Below are 2213 nucleotides of genomic sequence, written 5' to 3'. Positions count from 1 at the left end.
TTTTTTAGTGATCATAAAATCTTACATTATTTTAAAAATATTTTGAATAAATGCTATTCTTTTTAACTTATTAGTCAAAGAATCCTGAAAAACGTATCACCTGTTATTTATTTTGTTTTTTTTTCTTCTATATATATTTTTTTTCACTATATATGAGACAGGAACAAAGACAGGAACAGACAGGAACAAATCAACATTTCAACAGATTTGTTTTAATGAAAGGTATTAAGAAAACGGGAACACAGGCAATACAGGCAAAAAAAAATAATTTATTAATTATACGGATAACGAATCTGATTGTAAACTGATGTGGCTTGCATATATGTCTTGACAAAGATGATGAGAAAGATGAGTATGAGGATGGAACCAATAATGACGGCAGCAATGTTTAGGCGGCGAGCTTTAGCGCCATACGACCGTGCCTTTGGGAAGTCTCCCAGCAATCTGCTGTCCCTGGCCTGACACACAAAAAATATGTAAGGTACAAGAAGCAGAACAATTTTATAATTGCGTATATTTATATTGCTTACCTTTATTGAGTTGCAAAAGGCTCCAAACCCAAGACAGCAAAAATTACAGAAGTGAAGACTGAATGTGGAGAAAATGATATCATCACTGTCTTTTTGGTCAGGCACGGACACTGTTACTGACTGGGCAGCGTAGGCTCTATTGTCCTGCATTGGGATACCCCCAGGTGCTGAATAGCTCTGCATTGCCATGTCAATTCAATACCAAGAAGTTGCTCGTAATGATATTTTCAAGTGTTTAGCTCTCTTTTATAGAGAAGCCAAACTGGTGCATGCTTGTGTTTTGCAATGGAACACTGGGCGGAGTTAAAGGGGTAGTTCACTCAGAAACAGTCTGAGTATGAGGGTAGCTGAGTTTTTGTTCATTTTCATTTTTGGTTGAACTGTCTGTCTGAGAAACTACTACATCTTTTTGACAAAGACACATACCAGTAACTAAAAGAAAAAAAAAAGTGCTTTAAATTTAATTAAATCATTCTCACAAGAAGTAAACTAAAAAGTAAACAGATCCTAAGAGTTCAGAGATATAATGCTCACTGTTGAGGTTGTACTATTTCCCAGTGTCTTTCATGCAAATCACCATCTGTCCCCAAAAGGTGCAAACTATCAAGTCTAGGACTTGATCAATGCAAATTCAAATTGCTAGTTCCTGTCTCCATTCCGGTGGATGTCTGTCTGGGTCTGAAGTACTTAAAGAAGTGTAGCAAGAAGATCAAGGCACTTTTCTGTAGCCAGAATGAGCCCATGGTACGAAGTGTGAATTGGCTGTATAATTGGTGTAATACATATTTACCTGACTTCTAATAAATTGTTACATTTGATTTTATTCTGACTTACTCTGAAATGATTTTCTCAAGTAGATTAAGTGAAGGCGTATGTTACCACAAATACGTGTCCAGGGTTAAGTACATACTAGATCTCAGGTTAGATGGAGCATGGGGCACATCAGGTGAGATTCTAGATTTCTGACTAACTGCTTGACTTTAGTTAAGTTGTTATGCAGTTGCATTAAATGTGGGGGGCTAGACAAAATACTATTGGAGTATTAGCATGGTTCAGGCATATTTCATAGTAATAGCCATAACCTCTGGTTATAGTCTCAGCATTATTTAAGTTGTTATATAGTTAGACTAACTATAGGGGGGCTAGATAAAACACGATTGAAGTATTAGCATACTTCATAGTGCTAGCCGTAACCTCTGATTTTGTTTGAGCATTAACTAAGTTGTTACATAGGTGATTGTAGGGGGCTAAATAGAACCACTATTTAAAACATGACAAGCATAAAGCGGTCTATTAAATAGTTAGCCATAACCTCTGATTAATGATCAGACTGGAGGGTTTGTGATCGTGGGGCCCATGTAAATCGGCCGACATGAGGTACCCTGAGCGACATAGATTCCTAATGAAAGAGTAAATATAAAGTAAAGAGTTAAACAGAATAAACAAATGTTAGAATAACAACAGTTACAAATGGAGAAACAATCAATTCGTATGACAACCTAAATTCGAGGTCATAATAAGTCAGATTAGACGATAAAATGGAGTCAGATTGAATTTAACTTCAATTAAATAACTTTGCGCACTGGAAAGACCCAACACGCAAGAAACCTTTGGCCACCATTGGATACCATAATTGCGTGGACCTTACACTCACCCTCAGGCCATCCAAGATATTTCTTCAGC

General features: G+C 36.6%; 1 protein-coding gene across 1 annotated transcript; it reads right to left on the bottom strand.

Moving 5' to 3' along the window:
- Positions 1-272: 272 nt before the first annotated feature.
- Positions 273-719, bottom strand: LOC127161252 (dispanin subfamily A member 2b-like). The gene is made up of 2 exons (XM_051103888.1): positions 531-719; positions 273-458 (listed from the first exon to the last, which is right to left on the bottom strand). Exons 1-2 carry the CDS (start codon positions 717-719, stop codon positions 273-275), a joined length of 375 nt encoding a protein of 124 aa, XP_050959845.1.
- Positions 720-2213: the final 1494 nt, after the last annotated feature.

This window comes from Labeo rohita, unplaced genomic scaffold (assembly GCF_022985175.1).
Source record: "Labeo rohita strain BAU-BD-2019 unplaced genomic scaffold, IGBB_LRoh.1.0 scaffold_605, whole genome shotgun sequence".
Taxonomy (NCBI): Eukaryota; Metazoa; Chordata; class Actinopteri; order Cypriniformes; family Cyprinidae; genus Labeo; species Labeo rohita.
The sequence above is the reverse complement of the archived record's forward strand: the minus strand, read 5'-3'. Positions and strand labels throughout refer to the sequence as shown.